The 18,673-nt window shown below is 41.5% G+C and overlaps 1 protein-coding gene across 1 annotated transcript in view; it reads right to left on the reverse strand.

The window, feature by feature from the left end:
* Window positions 1-388: 388 nt before the first annotated feature.
* Window positions 389-18,673, reverse strand: part of CCDC146 (coiled-coil domain containing 146) — a 180,839-nt gene continuing 162,554 nt past the window's right edge. The window contains exons 16-19 of the mRNA XM_003268186.3: window positions 14,839-14,967; window positions 14,190-14,327; window positions 2,377-2,625; window positions 389-933 (exon numbers count right to left, since the gene is read on the reverse strand). Of these exons, the coding sequence (XP_003268234.2) occupies window positions 730-933; window positions 2,377-2,625; window positions 14,190-14,327; window positions 14,839-14,967 (720 nt within the window). The 3' untranslated portion in view covers window positions 389-729. The remainder of the gene's footprint in view (window positions 934-2,376; window positions 2,626-14,189; window positions 14,328-14,838; window positions 14,968-18,673) is intronic.

Raw genomic sequence — 18,673 nt, forward strand, 5'->3', positions numbered from 1 at the left:
AGTAACAATATATAGTTTCGAATAGCTAGGAGGATATTAATATTCCCAACACAAAGAAATGATAAAGTTTGAATGTATATGCTAATTACCCTGATCTGATCACTATACATTATATGTATTGAAACTTCACTATGTACCCCATGGGTAGGTACAATTATTATTTGTCAAAAAAATAAAATGAAAAAAATGCAAAAAGCCATGACAAGCTTCACTACTTTACGTAATTTAGATTTACTGAGATTAAGTGCTACTTCTTATTCAACAAAGTGAGTTATGCCTTTGCAATACTTGAGGTATTTTCCTTTTCAAATAGCCATTCTTTCTTTTTAAAGTGTGTATATTGAACAGTATTTGTTTTTTCTTTAATAAACAAAGACCACTCTGTCCATTTCCATACTTCATTGAAAACAGATTTTTACTGCATTTTTATAGCACCTTGCCTACTACAAATTTCTGGAATGTACTCAATATAAAGAGTGAAAAAGAAAATATAAGCAATTCAAATACATACTTTGACATAAATGTAGGACAGTTCTATGTCCCATTCAACATCATGAAAGGTATAGTAGTTGGTGGGTAAATAGAAACCATGTTGTACTCTAGCTGACTAATTGTGCTTACCTTACTTATCAATAATACTAGAAGTATTATGGTCACATTTTTCACCTGTGGGTACAAGGAAGCCTGGTTGAAGTCCTTTCCTTGAGAGGCCTGGATTTGTTCACATATTCAGATTTCAATTGGCTTTATAACAGGTTTCCTTATGTGCCTCATATTGGCTCCAGGTTCACTGGGTTTAAAAGGAGCCAAAGCACCATAAGGTTTTGGCAAAGGAAGAGTGGCATCTGCTTCTGGGATGTAGGCATTTGGACGCTGCTCTGCAGTCGTGTAAACACCATTGGGCAGCTGGCGAATATCTGCTTCCAAGAACTCCTGCAAAGAATGATTTTTCCTTTTCAGTTCTCTGAAAACTCTGAAGTCACTTTATCCTTAGGTCCCAAAAGACACAGCTGGTCTGGACAGTCTTTGACTGTGCTAGCTGATACTCCCCAAAGGGATGGGAGGGGTAGGAGGGTAGAATCACACCACACACACACACACACACACACACACACACACACACCTCATTGGCATGGGCTGTATTGCTTCAGCATCACATTATTCCTGGGGTTTAGGGTAGGAGGGTGGAATCACACCACACACACACACCCACCCCCTCATTGGAATGGGCTGTATTGCTTAAGCATCACATCAATCCTGGAGTTTAGGGTTTTTCAAAGACTGCTTTGTGGGTCCTAACTATGTTTCCACCTCAATATCTGTCATCAAGCACTAATTATTTCCCTGTTTTTGACAAAGGCAGAGCAACATATTTCCTTTGGTAAGTCACTGGTGAGCAAATGTTACAATGGAAGAGATAGAGGAGTAAAGTGGAACCAGAGGAGGAAAATGGTCACCAGCTTTGCCCTGAGTCTCAACGTTTTCAAGATTTTGTCTGTGCCTCTGGAAAATAGAGTAATCACTTACTACACTGAAAAGCCCTCTAATAAATGGCAGTGGGACACCACAGGTAAAATCTGAATGCCCTAAAAGGAACAGTCCCAGGTGGTGTGGAAATTATAAATCACGTAATTTACACTTGTGCTCAGGTATTCCTAGTGTGTTCTGAATGCAGTTTTGTCTTGAGTTCAGGAGCAAATAGGGACCCTTTCGGTGACATCCACTTGGCAATCTGAGTGAGTTGTACATCTGGAGGATGTAGACTCCTTGGAAAGAGATGCCTAATTCCAGTCTAAGAATATTGACAGGTCGTGGGGGTACACAGAAGATCTGCTATCTAACTTGCAAGGGGAGTCAGTAATAGACCTAGTCTTAGGCCAGAGGCCTAAGGTGGGAAAAGAAAGGGGTGGCGCCGAGGCCTATGATGTCCATCAAGCATCTGCAGAAGGCATGGCAACAATAATGTGGGTGGAGGCCTCACTGTATGCTGTGGAGGCCACAGGAGATGAACATGGAACAGTCAGGTGTGGTCTGAGCAGAGGTGCCAAGACAGAGATTGGAGACTTATGGACAAGGCCAATGCCAGCCTGGTCATCGCTATGCTGGTGGAAGGCCATGATGTTCAGCCTCGGCAGCCCAGGATGTAAGGCTGTGGGGTGGGCCCTGTGCTTGCTAAGTGTTCTTCAGTGAGTATTGTGGCACTCTGGATTACTGCTCTTTGACTTATCATAGAGTATCTTAAATACACTTCTAATGACTGTTGGGACTGTGTATAGTAGAGTGGGGAAATTTTTCTTATACTGTGGGATAACTGACCCCCTGAATGCAACGCTTGCTGGCACCCTTTAGAAATGCAATACAGGAGCCAAAGCCTACCCGAGACTTTTCAGCGATGGCCAAGGCATGCATTTCTTCATCTCGAAGGACCTTCAACCATTCTTTCTCAATTTCCTTATTGAGTGGCAGACCTTTTTCTATCCTGGAATTGCAAGTGAAGATGAAGTCTTCTTTCTCCCTGACTTCCTTTTGGAGTTCAATGGTTAAGGCTTGTTTCATGGACAGCTCAGCAACAAGAGCCATCATTTTCTCAGTTGCATTTTTGATCCTTCTTTGATAGCCATTCATCTAGAATTAAAGAGCCCAAGGCTTATGTATACAGTCTATGTATACAGTCCACGAAGACTTAAAATGGCAGGCTGCTGGCTGTCTATAATGGCGGGGTGCATTTTTGTCTGAAGGAAGGAGGGTCTAACTTGGAATTCACAGAAATTAAGAACTGGAAGAGACTGCAGATATTGAGCCGAACACCCTGGCTGTGTAAGTAAGGACAAGGAGAGAACAAGAAAAGGATTTGTTTATCTAGTTACTGGATTTCAAGGTGAATAACATTGAGAACAGTTTAGTGCCCATTTTTAAGAGGTGAGAAGGAGAGGTGAAGGGATGTTCTTTTTTTTTTGAGACGGAGTCTCACTCTGTCGCCCAGACTGGAGTGCAGTAGCGCCATCTCAGCTCATTGCAAGCTCCGCCTCCTAGGTTCACGCCATTCTCCTGCCTCAGCCTCCCAAGTAGCTGGGACTACAAGTGCCCAACACCATACCCGGCTAATTTTTTTGTATTTTTAGTAGAGATGGGGTTTCACCGTGTTAGCCAGGATGGTCTTGATCTCCTGACCTCGTGATCCGCCTGCCTCGGCCTCCCAAAATGGTGGGATTACAGGCGTGAGCCACCGCGCCTGGCCAGGGATGTTCTTTTTTTAAAAAAATAAATAAATAAATAAAATAAAATAAAGACAAGGTCTTGTTCTGTTGCTCACACTGGAGTATAGTAGTGTGATCATAGCTTACTGCAGCAGCCTGGAACTCTGGGGCTCAAGCAGTTCTCCTGCCTCAGCCTCCTAAGTAGATAGGACTATAGCCATGCACCACCATAGTTAGCTAATTTATTATTTTTGTAGCGATGGGGACTTGCTGTGTTGACAAGGCTGGTTTTGAACTCCTGGGCTCAAGCAGTCTTCCTGCCTCGGCCTCCCAAAGTGCTGGGATTACAGGCATGATCCACTGTGCCCAGCTAAGAGTGTTCTTGATGCCTAAATTCTAGTTTAATTTGACATCATTAGTTTGTCACTTATCCAGGGGAAAAAATCTGGTAGAACTAATGTTACTCTTTGCTTATATAAGATAATCAGCAGAAGTTCTGCATCTGAAATGACTTTTTAAATGAAAACCATCACATTGACATGTTGGCATTATTGATCATAATTCCTGGTGTGCATCATTATTACTAGGTCAGAAACATGCATGAGCTGAGCTGGGGAAAATTTAGTCAATAATTTAGAATGAGAGCTGTTCCTGGAGTGCTTTGTTTGTTTTGTTCGTTTGTTTTGAGACAGGGTCTCACTCTGTCACTCAGGCTGGAGCACAGTGGTGTGATCTCAGCTCACTGCAACCTCTGCCCCTGAGGCTCAAGTGATTCTCCTACCTCAGCCTCCCAAGTAGCTGGGACCACAGGTGTGCACCATCATACCCAGCTATTTGTTTTTTGTATTTTTTGTAGAGATGGAGTCTCACCATGTTGCCTAGGCAGGTCTTGAACTCCTGAGCTCATGCAATCTACCTGCCTTGGCCTCCCAAAGTGCTGGGATTACAGGCATGAGCCACTGCGACCACACTTTTTTTTTTTTAACCTATTAATATCAGCTATTTAGCATTAATACAGTTAAAAGATAAGACTAATTGGAACAAAAAGATTTCCAGAGGCAGGAAGTAAACCTGGAATTAGGGGTTCCTGTAAGCTCTCTGTCTTATAAATGGTAGAATCTTTTAGTCTGATAGCCATAGTGGGGCAGTTCAGTGGTTATACTTTCTACCTGGCAACACTCACTAGTTCCTCTTACCTTGCCTTATTTTTTCTTCACATCATGTCTCACTGCTGATGTTATATATGTATTTCACTATTTTTGTCATCCCATAAGAATATACTCTTCATGAGGACAAGGACTATTTGTTTTATTCATCATCATAGTCCCAGTGCTCAGGACAGTGCTTGGAATATAAGAGGCACCCCCCCACATTAAAGTTGAATATTTTCTGAATGAAGGAATGAATGAACTCTTAGTTTGTTTCTTTGTTCTTGGACCAGGATAAATTGGGACATGCAAATGAGCTTCCAATACTACACCTAATGTCAAATACCTTCCTCTCCTAATAGAGCATATCTGGTCACATCTGTACCTCTGGTTAGAGAAATGTTGCTGCTAGTGATTTACCTGCCTCTGAAAATGTAATAACTGATTATCATACACAAATTTTGCCTCCTTAATGGTAGGTAATATACATTTTTATGACTCTTCTATAGTGGACTAATTTTTAGGAAGCATGTATCGAATAAAAATGACTACCACTAAAAACTTCAATGAGTCGAGGTTGAGGAGGTGGAGCCAAGATGGCCGAATAGGAACAGCTCCGGTCTGCAGCTCCCAGCCCCAGCGACACAGAAGACGGGTGATTTCTGCATTTCCGCTTGAAGTACCGGTTTCATCTCACTAGGGAGTGCCAAACAGTGGGTGCAGGACAGTCGGCGAAGCGCACTGTGCGCGAGCCGAAGCAGGGCGAGGCATTGCCTCCCACGGGAAGCGCAAGGGGTCAGGGAGTTCCCTTTCCTAGTCAAAGAAAGGGGTAACAGACGGCACCTGGAATATCGGGTCAGTCCCATCCTAATACTGCGCTTTTCCAACGGGCCTGGAAAACGGCACACTAGGAGATTGTGTCCCGCACCTGGCTCGGAGGGTCCTATGCCCACGGAGTCTCGCTGATTGCTAGCACAGCAGTCTGAGATCAAGCTGCAAGGCGGCAGCGAGGCTGGGGGAGGGGCGCCCGCCATTGCCCAGGCTTGCTTAGGTAAACACAGCAGCCAGGAAGCTCGAACTGGGTGGAGCCCACCACAGCTCAAGGAGGCCTGCCTGCCTCTGTAGGCTCCACCTCTGGGGGCAGGGCACAGACAAACAAAACCTCAGCAGGAACCTCCACAGACTTAAATGTCCCTGTCTGACTGACAGCTTTGAAGAGAGTAGTGGTTCTCCCAGCACGCAGCTGGAGATCTGAGAACGGACAGACTGCCTCCTAAAGTGGGTCCCTCACCCCTGAGCAGCCTAACTGGGAGGCACCCCTCAAGTAGGGACAGACTGACACCTCATTTGGCCGGGTATTCCTCTGAGACAAAACTTCCAGAGGAACTATCACACAGCTGAATTTGTGGTCTCACGAAAATCTGCTGTTCTGCAGCCACCGCTGCTGACACCCAGCCAAACAGGGTCTGGAGTGGACCTCTAGTAAACTCCAACAGACCTGCAGCTGAGGGTCCTGTCTGGTAGAAGGAAAACTAACAAACAGAAAGGACATCCACACCAAAAACCCATCTGTACATCACCATCATCAAAGACAAATAGTAGATAAAACCGCAAAGATGGGGAAAAAACAGAGCAGAAAAACTGGAAACTCTAAAAAGCAGAGCACCTCTCCTCCTCCAAAGGAACGCAGTTCCTCACCAGCAACGGAACAAAGCTGGATGGAGGATGACTTTGACAAATTGAGAGAAGAAGGCTTCAGACGATCAAACTACTCTGAGCTACGAGAGGAAATTCAAAACAATAGCAAAGAAGTTAAAAACTTTGAAAAAAAATTAGAAGAATGGATAACTAGAATAACCAATGGAGAGAAGGGCTTAAAGGAGCTGATGGAGCTGAAAGCCAAGTTTCGAGAACTACGCAAAGATTGCAGAAGCCTCAGTAGCAGATGCGATCAACTGGAAGAAAGGGTATCGCTGATGGAAGATGAAATGAATGAGATGAATAGAGAAGGGAAGTTTAGAGAAAAAAGAATAAAAAGAAATGAACAAAGCCTCCAAGAAATTTGGGACTATGTGAAAAGACCAAACATACGTCTGATTGGTGTACCTGAAAATGACGGGGAGAATGGAACCAAGTTGGAAAACACTCTGCAAGATATTATCCAGAACTTCCCCAATCTAGCAAGGCAGGCCAACATTCAGATTCAGGAAATACAGAGAACGCCACAAAGATACTCCTCGAGAAGAGCAACTCCAAGACACATAATTGTCAGATTCACCAAAGTTGAAATGAAGGAAAAAATGTTAAGGGCAGCCAGAGAGAAAGGTCGGGTTACCCACAAAGGGAAGCCCATCAGACTAACAGCTGATCTCTCGGCAGAAACTCTACAAGCCAAAAGAGAGTGGGGGCCGATATTCAACATTCTTAAAGAAAAGAATTTTCAACCCAGAATTTCATATCCAGCCAAACTAAGCTTCATAAGTGAAGGAGAAATAAAATACTTTACAGACAAGCAAATGCTGAGTGATTTTGTCACCACCAGGCCTGCCCTAAAAGAGCTCCTGAAGGAAGCACTAAACATGGAAAGGAACAACCGGTACCAGCCACTGCAAAAACACGCCAAATTGTAAAGACCATCGAGGCTAGGAAGAAACTGCATTAACTAACGAGCAAAATAACCAACTAACATCATAATGACAGGATCAGATTCACACATAACAATATTAACGTTAAATGTAAATGGGCTAAATGCTCCAATTAAAAGACACAGACTGGCAAACTGGATGAGGAGTCAGGACCCATCAGTGTGCTGTATTCAGGAAACACATCTCACGTGCAGAGACACACATAGACTCAAAATAAAGGGATGGAGGAAGATCTATCAAGCAACTGGAAAACAAAAAAAGGCAGGGGTTGCAATCCTAGTCTCTGATAAAATAGACTTTAAACCAACAAAGATCAAAAGAGACAAAGAAGGCCATTATATAATGGTAAAGGGATCAATTCAACAAGAAGAGCTAACTATCCTAAATATATATGCACCCAACACAGGAGCACCCAGATTCATAAAGCAAGTCCTGAGTGACCTACAAAGGGACTTAAACTCCCACACAATAATAATGGGAGATTTTAACACCCCACTGTCAACATTAGACAGATCATCGAGACAGAAAGTTAACAAAGATATCCAGGAATTGAACTCAGCTCTGCACAAAGTGGACCTAATAGACATCTACAGAACTCTCCACCCCAAGTCAACAGAATATACATTTTTTTCAGCACCACACCACACCTATTCCAAAATTGACCACATAGTTGGAAGTAAAGCTCTCCTCAGCAAATGTAAAAGAACAGAAATTATAACAAACTGTCTCTCAGACCACAGTGCAATCAAACTAGAACTCAGGATTAAGAAACTCACTCAAAACCGCTCTACTACATGGAAACTGAACAACCTGCTCCTGAATGACTACTGGGTACATAATGAAATGAAGGCAGAAATAAAGATGTTCTTTGAAACCAACGAGAACAGACACAACATACCAGAATCTCTGGGACACGTTCAAAGCAGTGTGTAGAGGGAAATTTATAGCACTAAATGCCCACAAGAGAAAGCAGGAAAGATCCAAAATTGACACCCTAACATCACAATTAAAAGAACTTGAAAAGCAAGAGCAAACACATTCAAAAGCTAGCAGAAGGCTAGAAATAACTAAAATCAGAGCAGAACTGAAGGAAATAGAGACACAAAAAACCCTTCAAAAAATCAATGAATCCAGGAGCTGGTTTTTTGAAAAGATCAACAAAATTGATAGACCACTAGCAAGACTAATAAAGAAGAAAAGAGAGAAGAATCAAATAGATGCAATAAAAAACGAAAAAGGGGATATCACCGCCAATCCCACAGAAATACAATCTACCATCAGAGAATACTACAAACACCTCTATGCAAATAAACTAGAAAATCTAGAAGAAATGGATAAATTCCTCGACAAATACACCCTCCCAAGACTAAATCAGGAAGAAGTTGAATCTCTGAATAGACCAATAAAAGGCTCTGAAATTGTGGCAATAATCAATAGCTCACCAACCAAAAAGAGTCCAGGACCTGATGGATTCACAGCTGAATTCTACCAGAGGTACAAGGAGGAACTGGTACCATTCCTTCTGAAACTATTCCAATCGATAGAAAAAGAGGGAATCCTTGCTAACACATTTTATGAAGCCAGCATCGTCCTGATACCAAAGCCTGGCAGAGACATAACCAAAAAAGAGAATTTCAGACCAATATCCTTGATGAACATTGATGCAAAAATCCTCAATAAAATACTGGCAAACCGAATCCAGCAGCACATCAAAAAGCTTATCCACCATAATCAAGTGGGCTTCATCCCTGGGATGCAAGGCTGGTTCAACATACGCAAATCAATAAATGTAATCCAGCACATAAACAGAACCAAAGACAAAAACCACATGATTATCTCAATAGATGCAGAAAAGGCCTTTGACAAAATTCAACAACCCTTCATGCTAAAAACTCTCAATAAATTAGGTATTGATGGGATGTATCTCAAAATAATAAGAGCTATCTACGACAAACCCACAGCCAATATCATACTGAATGGGCAAAAACTGGAAGCATTCCCTCTGAAAACTGGCACAAGACAGGGATGCCCTCTCTCACCACTCCTATTCAACATAGTGCTGGAAGTTCTGGCCAGAGCAATCAGGCAGGAGAAGGAAATAAAGGGTATTCAATTAGGAAAAGAGGAAGTCAAACTGTCCCTGTTTGCAGATGACATGATTGTATATCTAGAGAATCCCATTGTCTCAGCCCAAAATCTCCTTAAGCTGATTAGCAACTTCAGCAAAGTCTCAGGATATAAAATCAATGTACAAAAATCACAAGCATTCTTGTACAGCAATCACAGACAAACAGAGAGCCAAATCATGAGTGAACTCCCATTCACAATTGCTTCAAAGAGAATAAAATACCTAGGAATCCAACTTACAAGGGATGTGAAGGACCTCTTCAAGGAGAACTACAAACCACTGCTCAGTGAAATAAAAGAGGATACAAACAAATGGAAGAACATTCCATGCTCATGGGCTGGAAGAATCAATATCGTGAAAATGGCCATACTGCCCAAGGTAATTTATAGATTCAATGCCATCCCCATCAAGCTACCAATGACTTTCTTCACAGAATTGGAAAAAACTACTTTAAAGTTCATATGGAACCAAAAAAGAGCCCGCATCGCCAAGTCAATCCTAAGCCAAAAGAACAAAGCTGGAGGCATCACGCTACCTGACTTTAAACTATATTACAAGGCTACAGTAACCAAAACAGCATGGTACTGGTACCACAACAGAGACATAGATCAATGGAACAGAACAGAGCCCTCAGAAATGATGCCACATATCTACAACTATCTGATCTTTGACAAACCTGACAAAAACAAGAAATGGGGAAAGGATTCCCCATTTAATAAATGGTGCTGGGAAAACTGGCTAGCCATATGTAGAAAGCTGAAACTGGATCCCTTCCTTACACCTTATACAAAAATTAATTCAAGATGGATTAAAGACTTACATGTTAGACCTAAAACCATTAAAATCCTACAAGAAAACCTAGGCAATACCATTCAGGACATAAGCGTGGGCAAGGACTTCATGTCTAAAACACCAAAAGCAATGGCAACAAAAGCCAAAATTGACAAATGGGATCTAATTAAACTAAAGAGCTTCTGCACAGCAAAAGAAACTACCATCAGAGTGAACAGGCAACCTACAGAATGGGAGAAAATATTTGCAACCTACTCATCTGACAAAGGGCTAATATCCAGAATCTACAATGAACTCAAACAAATTTACAAGAAAAAAACAAACAACCCCATCAAAAAGTGGGCAAAGGACATGAACAGACACTTCTCAAAAGAAGACATTTATGCAGCCAAAAAACACATGAAGAAATGCTCATCATCACTGGCCATCAGAGAAATGCAAATCAAAACCACAGTGAGATATCATCTCACACCAGTTAGAATGGCCATCATTAAAAAATCAGGAAACAACAGGTGCTGGAGAGGATGTGGAGAAATAGGAACACTTTTACACTGTTGGTGGGACTGTAAACTAGTTCAACCATTGTGGAAGTCAGTGTGGCGATTCCTCAGGGATCTAGAACTAGAAATACCATTTGACCCAGCCATCCCATTACTGGGTATATACCCAAAGGACTATAAATCATGCTGCTATAAAGACACATGCACACGTATGTTTATTGTGGCACTATTCACAATAGCAAAGAGTTGGAACCAACCCAAATGTCCAACAATAGACTGGATTAAGAAAATGTGGCACATATACACCATGGAATACTATGCAGCCATAAAAAATGATGAGTTCGTGTCCTTTGTAGGGACATGGATGAAACTGGAAAACATCATTCTCAGTAAACTATCGCAAGGACAAAAAACCAAACACCGCATGTTCTTACTCATAGGTGGGAATTGAACAATGAGAACTCATGGACACAGGAAGGGGAACATCACACTCCGGGGACTGTTGTGGGGTGGGGGGGAGGGGGGAGGGACAGCATTAGGAGATATACCTAATGCTAAATGACGAGTTAATGGGTGCAGGAAATCAACATGGCACATGGATACATATGTAACAAACCTGCACATTGTGCACATGTACCCTAAAACCTAAAGTATAATAATAAAAAAAAAAACTTCAATGAGTCATAAGTTTTGCCATTTTTATTTGATTTCTACGCTTCTGCTTTGACAACTTCCACTAACAGACCGATCAGTCCAGCAGCACTGGTGCAATTCACAACTTTAACTCATAAAATAAGAAATGCTAAGACTTAGATAAGCTAATGCACTTTGAGTGAATTAGCATGTCTGATGTTTCCTTAAATGTTGCTGCCTTTCCTTTTTTAAATGAATTTCCTTTTCTTTGGGGGGAATCATTTTCCACTCAACCACTGCACACTTTTTTTTTCTTCTTTTTTTCTCATCTTTTGTTTTAAAATTATACTTTAAGTTCTAGGGTACATGTGCACAACGTGCAGATTTGTTACATATGTATACATGTGCCATGTTGGTGTGCTGCACCCATTAACTCGTCATTTATATTAGGTGTATCTCCTAATGCTGTCCCTCCCCACTCCCCCAACCCCATGACAGGCCCCAGTGTGTGATGTTCCCCTTCCTGTGTCCATGTGTTCTCATTGTTCAATTCCCACCTATGAGTGAGAACATGTGGTGTTTGGTTTTTTGTCCTTGCGATAGTTTGCTGAGAATGATGGTTTCCAGCTTCATCCATGTCCCTACAAAGGATATGAACTCATCCTTTTTTATGGCTGCATAGCATTCCATGGTGTATATGCGCCACATTTTCTTAATCCAGTCTATCATTGATGGACATTCGGGTTGGTTCCAAGTCTTTGCTATTGTGAATAGTGCTGCAATAAACATACGTGTGCATGTGTCTTTATAGCAGCATGATTTATAATCCTTTGGGTATATACCCAATAATGGGATGGCAACCACTGCACACTTGAGTGTGTGTGTCCGTCTGTGTAACTGGCCAACTTCCCTCCTCTTCCATAAATTAGAAAACAAAGTTTCGTATTATCCTGGGTTGCTCCAAGTCTTAACTGAGATTTCCCACTTTCTGCTCCCATTTCTGTTGGGAAATTTGCAGGAGGCGCCATAAGCTATCTAGGAGAAGTGAGACACTTGAGGAGATGTGCAATCTTTTTGAATGTGGCTAGGTCACTTACGTGCTCGACTATGTAATACTTGCAACAACTTCGGCTATCACACCCATTACACAGATGAGAAAACTGAGTTTTAAGATCATTTGTCCATCTTTCTCAAGGTCATTTTCTAGTTTTGATAAATCACAGATCTGGAATCTGAATGTCTTTCTACTTTCCAGTTCTGCCTACTATGAGATAATCATTTTAAATGGAGGGGGCAGTGAAAGCTGGGGAGGAGGAAGAAGCCAAAGGAGAGCATGGAAGGTAGGGAAAGGAAAGGGGAGAATAATTGTTAGACTAGGACTCGGCTGTGCTGGAGCATTCCTGGCTATGGAAAGTGGCCGCTATGTACATTTCTCTAGCATTACTGTTGCCTTCCAGGCGACTGTGCCATTAGCTTTGATAAGTCAGGCCTCAGTGAAAAATGACTTCCCCCAAAGAAAGGAAATTCATTTTGCAAAAGGAAGGAAGGCAACATTTATTTAAAGGAATATCAGACATGCTAATTCAGGCAAAGTGCATGAGCTTAACTAAGCCTTAGCATCAGTCCAGTGGCAGAAGTGCGACTCACAACTTTAGTTTGTGAGGCCAAGTTGGGATTTGCACACCTGCCACTGACCTGATCAGTCTATTCATGAAAGTCATCAGAGCAGAAGCATAATAGTCAAATAAAAATGGCAAAGATAGTCTAAGATTTACAATAATTTCTTGTTTAGTGTGCCACATGTGCTTCTAGAACAGAACTGATTATTATTCATCCTTCAAGTGTTTTTCTAGAGTCTGGTACATGCTAGGCATTGGAGAAATTAAGAACGAGGAACAATTGCTGCCCTCAGGAGCCCACAGTCTCTGGTGTGGGTATTACCATTATCTGTTTTCATCTGTCTCCCCCTACTAGACCCTATGAGCTTCCTATGGTGTAAACAATGTGTCCCTTCCTCTTTGTTTCTGAACTCATGCCTAGCATGAGAGTAGCACATAGCAGGTGTTCAGTAATTACTGTTGACTGGCTGAACTCTCTGTGCTGATGGGATGCTCCAGGGGACCCCAGAGGCCAGGTGAGTGGCCAATCCTCTGATGGCTCTATGGTATGCATGAAAGGCCTCGCATGAATGGTCTTGTGTAGGAGTAGACTGAGGAAGGAGTGAGTCCCGTGCCTGCACGGACATGCACAGAAATGGGTGTACAGGCTGATGGGGCAATTCCCCAAATGAACCTTTATTGGAAGCAGGAGTCAGAGCCACAGGAAGCCTGGCAACACCTGCAGGCACCATGCTTCCTGCACAGCCTGCAGAACCATGAGCCAAAATAAACCTCTTTTATTTATAAGTTACCCAGCCTCAGGTATTCCTTTATAGCAATGCAAACGAACTAATACACAACCTTCACCTCTTCATTGCAGGTTGTTACAGAGACCAGGGTAACTAGCATACAACATGCTGGGAGTCCAGGGGGACTTCTAGGGGCTCTGCTGGCTGCTCCTTTCAGTGCAGCTTCTGGCAGTCCCACCCTGACCCTGAGGCTCTGGATCTGCTGTCCTGGTCTCTTACGCTTATTAAATTAGGGGGTTCTGTGTTCCTGGCCTTTCCTCACTAGTGGTGCCTGGTGGGCACCTCCATGGTGCAGTTGGTCTGGGTGTTGTGTGACAGCATTTCTCTTTAACAGTCCCTTTCAATTTCTGGGTTCTGGCTGAGTTCTGGATTGGAGCAGTCCCCACTAAGATCACTGGATAAGTGAGGCGCTCCACTTAAAAGGAACTAAAAAGGATTTAACTTTGTGCACGAAATACAAGGATAATAACTGTCATATTTGGGTAGTTGCCTTGCTAAGTGAAACTTGTCTACTGTCATTTAAAAGCCTAGGTTTTGCCACTGTGAAGTGAATTAATTCAGGGAATAAGATTGAAACATTTTGGACAATTCTCTGAGTCATCCTTTCGTTTTTCTAGGTTTCCTTACTCATAAAGCCTAATCTCTCCAGTGCTTCTCTCAATAAATCTATCAGTCTGTGGAAAATAAAAGGTAATAAAGGAGCAGGGGCAGAAGGGAAAAGGCAGGGTCTCAGGCCTACCTTCTTGGCTAAGAGCAGTGTGTCCTGCTTGCAGTCCTGAGTTTTGCTGCAGAGCCTGTCTGTGAGCCTGGAGACCTGTTCATAGATGAAATCCTTCTCCAGCAGCTTCTCCTCCTTCTTGGCCAGTTGTAGTTCCAGCTATGTTTGAAAATTGTTTCAAGAGGAATAAAAAAAGTCATCTAAGACAAAATCTTATTTCCTAATTAGAGCACTATCTCCCCCCACCCCCCACAAAATACCTCTGGAAAGTGTTTAGAGCTGGGTTAAGACTTTCCCTGCCCCAGCCCCTGCAGATACCTCTGGGAGTTCGAGTATGGCCCCCTCAGCTCTATCTAGCATCCACATCACCATTCTTCTGGTGTGTTCCCATCAGGAAGACAAATTAATCCATTTAAGATGCCAAAATTACTCCTTTGGGTCATGAGAGAAAGGTGCCTTTGGAATCTCGAAACCACTGGATTGGAACTTCTTTTGGCAAGTGTCTAAATCAAGCTTAGAATGTATGACTAGATTACTACAAAAGGACTATATTAGTGACAAGAATAATGAAGGATAGGTCTGTCAGCATAACATGAAACAGTACCATAGGTATCTGTGAAACTACATCAACGAGGGGCTAACAGATGCAATTTTAAGCAATAATGTTTACCTTGTCTAATTTTTTGATCATTTCTTTTTCAGTCAGATCTTTCCCTGGAAGGAAGCGAGCTCTATTCTCACCATCAGGCTTTACGAACTGTTTCTCCAGGTCTTTAATTCTGTCTGTACACTGTGAAAACTATTAAGAAAAAAACATTAACTTTAAAATGAATTCTCTAGCTCAGTAAATCTGAAAATCACATTGCCCAGAGTCTTGAGAGTTTTTCAGGAGGACCAACCCAGGCAAGGGTAGAAGAGAACTCTGTTTTCTTAACACCCCATCAGCTGGGACCTGGTTAAGTGACGTTTCTGCTCATTTATGGTACTGCAACAATGATGTCTATAATTGATCATATGAGGTGAGGCAGTGCCTTCTGGGTCATAGAAAAAGCTGATTTCACAAGCGGCCCTTGATTGCTTCCCATTTTGTGTCATGTTCATGCGATGCTGTGTGGTTGTAGGCTCCAAGTATGCAGCCTGATATGGTTTGGACGTGTCCCCCTCCAAATCTCATGTTGAATAAATATAATCCCCAATGTTGGAGGTGGGGCTGGGTGAGAGGTGTTCAGGTCATGCGGGTAGGGTGGGGCCTTCATGAACGGCTTGGTGCTGTCCTTGGGATAATGAGTGAGTTCTCACTCTATGAATTTAAGTGACATCTGGTTGTTTAAAAACAGCCTGGCTCCTCTGCTTCTTTCTCTTGCTTCCTCTCTCACCATGCAATGTGCCTGCTCCCCCTTTGCTTTCCACCATGATTGGAAGCTTCCTGAGGCCCTCACCAGATGCAGATGCTGGCACATGCTTCCTACACAGCCTGCAGAACCATGAGCCAAAATAAACCTCTTTTCTTTATGTTATCCAGCCTCAGGTATTCCTTTACAGCAATGCAAGTGAACTAATACACAGCCTTCACCTCTTCACTGCAAGTTGTTACAGAGACCAGGGTAACTAGCATACAACACACTGGACTTCATTTCAAACACTTGGCTGGCAAGAGGTTTAATGGCTTCCCAAAGAAGGAGAAAAACATTCTTAATTATTGAATCCACCTAATGTACACTCTGTGAGGAACAGCTTGGGCTATTTGTATTTTTTCTGCTAAATCCCTAATATAGTGTCATATGTATCAACTCTATTTGTTGAATCAATGAGATTTTGGTGGTGAATGAGGAAACATGGCTACTCCTAAATAGGAATGGCAGCCACACTTAGTTTTTGTTTTATAGGGAAAGAGATACGGAGCATGGTGACAACCAAGAAGCATTATTTTCAGTTTCCTACTAATACCTGTGTAATCTCAAGTAAATCACTTATCTTCTCTAAACCTTAGTTTCCTCACTTGTCAAATGGGAAGAAAAGGCTCAGTGCCATGGGGTTGATTCATCATATGAGATAATATATTGATGGTATTTTACAACATGTCTAAGACTGATACAGGCAGCCTTTTTAAAATTTAATTTATGCTCCTCCTCCCTACAAAAAAAATTATAAATGGTGACAAATAATTTAACATTTTTCTTTTTCCTGTATCTACATTCCTTAAATGTCCTTAATATAGAATTGAAGTATACATACATATATAATCAAGCATTTATTGTATTTATTATTAACAATACTTAATGTTCCCTTTTCTTAATTAGGAAACTAAATAAGAAACAAAAATACAGTGCTTGCTTATAAAGGGGTGTCTCAATTTTAGTTTTCCCTTGGCATTTGAGGAAAAACTGTTTACTCTGTCTATGTAAAATAGTGTCCTTGTGTCCCAAAATAGTTCATGTGACTTCCTAAAATTGAGCTATCATTACAGGAACCAGGAGAACACACTCATGATAATCCTTGGATTAGATTGTTGGACAATTAAAAACTGTTCTGGACAACTGAAAAAAATGCAAACCTTAAGAGAATTCTGAAAACGATGCAAAAAAGGAGAAGACTTAAAAGAAAAAAAAAAATCCCAGACACTGTGGCTGTAAGAAATGACAGGATATGACTGGGATCCAGCACTGCAGAACAGGGCACAGAAATGGCTTGTCTGAAGCTAGAAATTTCACATCACATCCTTCAAGGGTACACATGATTGGTGTTGAGCAGATAATCAGAATTCACTCCGGTAGAGCAGATAACTGATAACACAGTCTGCATATCTCAGTTCATGTGCAATCAAAATGATCAAAATTCACCATCAGGCAGGGAGTGTAGTGTTATGAAATGCATAATATTTCCTTCTTGGGTAAAAGTGAATTTACATTTCATAGTAGATAATAGGTTTTATATAACAAAATGACAATTTTTTTTCTTAGAACAATTTTGTCCACTGAATGGAAGTATTGATTTGCAGTGAACACAAAGAATATGCTTATACAATAGAGAGGAAATTATTCTGCTGCAGATTTTATTGAATTTAAAGTTCTTTTGTGTTGCTCTGCATCTTGATAGTTTAGGATGGGCAAAGATGGACCTAAAGCTTCATTTTGGCAAAAAGCTGGAGAGAGCCAAATTCTTCTGTAAAATGGAGTGGGGGCAAGCATGGAGTTCCTGGGGGCAATCTGGGATGAGGAGGCTGTAGAGGGAGAGGGGAGGTGAAAGACAAGCCAGTGAAATCGAGCTAGGCAAGAGTGCGGTACAGGGTATTAGTACTCAGGGAAGCGTCGCCAGTGATAGAGTGCCCCCAAGAAGAGTATGGATGTCTGATATCTAATTGAAGTGCTTTGCATTTCTGTAATGTAACCCCACATACCATTGCCCCACATCTTTAATAAAGTCTGTCCACAGAGGCCTGGCATGAATGGTCTTGTGTAGGTGTAGCCTGAGGAAGGGGTGAGTTCCGTGCCTTTGCGGACATGGCACAGAAGTGGCACAGGCACCGTGTGTGCCGGCTGATGGGTGATCCCTCAAATGAACCTTTGTTGGAAGCAGGAGTGAGAGCTGCAGGAAGCCTGGGGAGGCCTGTGGGAGTTTAGGGGGACTTTCTAGCCAATCGATCTGAATCTGACTACACTTACTGAAGAAATGAGTGGAAGAACTCAAGGCTAAATTAAAAAACAAAACAAAAACAAAACTTGGAATCAGAACATTGGCATATTTGTGCAAACTGAAAGAGGCTATTATCTATGCAGCATATATACATTCAAATGGCATAAAATATGAAATCAGATCTATCATCTAGTCCCATGAAATCCTATGAATCCCCTTGACATGATTAAAAAAAAAAAAGAAGGGGACCCCCAACTGTCTAGGGCATGAGCTAATGAAAAACATTTACTTGTATACCTAGAAAATAAATGAAAGGATCTCTCCCAGATTTTTGATAATTTTAATAGTAATTGTATCTTGGGGATAGAATTTTATCTTCTTCTTTATAATTTTTATACTTTTACAAAATTTCATTCACCAAATGTCTTAACTTTTTATCAGGAAAAAAAATCCAAATGCAAACCTGACATTTTAGAAAAAATATTATAGGTTAGAATTTGTTCATGCTACATTGGTCAATGGGAACAAGTTTAGGCTGCACAGTTTTTAGTTTAATTTTAAAAAAAATTATATGAAGAATAAACCCCAAGTAACACGTGAAGAAAGTAGCTTTATATTCACATTTTATTTATTTTGTTATTTCATGTTTTAGTTTTTTGGATTTATTCCACTTTAAAAAAGGCCATGTCAGAGGCCAGGTTACTAAGCTATCATAGAACTACAGTGGTTAATAAAGATTCAAGTTATATGTGACTGACAACTACTAATAAGCAACAATCTCCAGATAATCTCTTGCTCTGGGGGCCAGAGTATCAAAAGTAAGAGTGCTGGCTCGTCCTCAAGATCTGTCCAGCAAGCAGCAACGACATAAT

This window comes from Nomascus leucogenys, chromosome 13 (assembly GCF_006542625.1).
Source record: "Nomascus leucogenys isolate Asia chromosome 13, Asia_NLE_v1, whole genome shotgun sequence".
Lineage (NCBI taxonomy): Eukaryota > Metazoa > Chordata > Mammalia > Primates > Hylobatidae > Nomascus > Nomascus leucogenys.